This window comes from Entamoeba dispar, genomic scaffold (genome assembly GCF_000209125.1).
Source record: "Entamoeba dispar SAW760 scf_1105229460315 genomic scaffold, whole genome shotgun sequence".
NCBI lineage: Eukaryota > Evosea > Mastigamoebida > Endamoebidae > Entamoeba > Entamoeba dispar.
This window is the reverse complement of record NW_001854131.1, coordinates 1-1,204: the sequence shown is the minus strand read 5'-3', so window position 1 is coordinate 1,204 and position 1,204 is coordinate 1. Positions and strand designations below refer to the sequence as shown.

Genomic DNA, 1,204 nt, shown 5'->3' with positions numbered 1-1,204 from the left:
TTTATTCAATCTTTCATTCTTATATTCATTATTTATTATTCTAGTTAGTATTTTCTTATATTAATAGTATTTATGAGTTTTCTGGTATTTCTGTTTATCATTTCATTTACTTGTATTTAATACAATACTTCTTTTTCTTTTATTATTCATTATTCTTAAATTCATCATACAATTGTTTCTCTTTACATTAAATAATCAATATAATGTGTATTTAATATTATTGAATTACTCTATACATCATTTGTTCATTTGTTAGTGAATTGATTGTATTGTTATTATGTAATGATGATATAAGTTAATAAATTATCATAACTCATATTCCATCATTGTACAAATTATAAATTGAAATCATTAGTATTAATGGTGATTGATTCTCTTTCTATCTTCTTATGAATTGAATTTCATTAAAGATAAAGAAAAATAATATTCTGATCTAAAAATACATAAAAATAAAAAGAAATAGTAATAAAAAATAGTAAAATACTATAATAAATATAGTTTTGATAATAGTTTCATTTTTAATAAAATAAACTATTTTGAGTATTGTTTAATTAAAATACTCAAGATTCATAACTTAAAACTATTTCAACTTTAAAACAAGAATGGAACATACAACAACATCAACCAACATCAATAATCAATCAATAATGAAATTAGGATATAATGAAATAATGATAGTATCAAAATATTTTAATGATATTAAAGATTTTATTAATTTAGAATTAGGTGTTAAAAGATTTCAAGGAAATACTGAACGATTTCATTTTAATCCAATTCCATTAAATGATTATTCAAGAAGATTATTTCCTAATATTGAAACATTTCATATTTATAATGAAGAAGATGAAGAATTTGATGATAGAAGAATATTTAAACAAGTAATATGGTATGATATTAGTTATTCACAGTACTTAAAAGAGAAAGAAGAAGGAAATATATGTAAACATATAAAATACACAGAAAGTGATAGAGAAAAATATGGATGTCTAATACCAAAGAATGTAAGTATTATTGGAGAGAATTGTTTTAAAGATTGTTATGATTTGACAACACTTAATATCCCAACAACAATCACCAAATTAGGAAACAATTGTTTTGACCAATTTTGGTCACTTGCATCAATTACTATAGCAACAACAATAAAAGAATTATGGGAGAGTTGTTTTGATGATTGTTATTCATTAACAAATATTTTCTAATGAAA

General features: G+C 20.7%; 1 protein-coding gene across 1 annotated transcript, besides 2 other annotated features; it reads left to right on the top strand.

The window, feature by feature from the left end:
• Positions 1-434: 434 nt before the first annotated feature.
• Positions 435-531: a sequence feature (AT_rich).
• A 71-nt stretch (positions 532-602) lies between these two features.
• EDI_341480 (uncharacterized protein) lies at positions 603-1,199 on the top strand (the record flags this gene model as incomplete). The annotated part of the gene is made up of 1 exon (XM_001737067.1): positions 603-1,199. The coding sequence occupies one exon, from the start codon at positions 603-605 to the stop codon at positions 1,197-1,199; it is 597 nt and encodes a 198-aa protein (XP_001737119.1).
• Positions 683-719: a sequence feature (AT_rich).
• Positions 1,200-1,204: the final 5 nt, after the last annotated feature.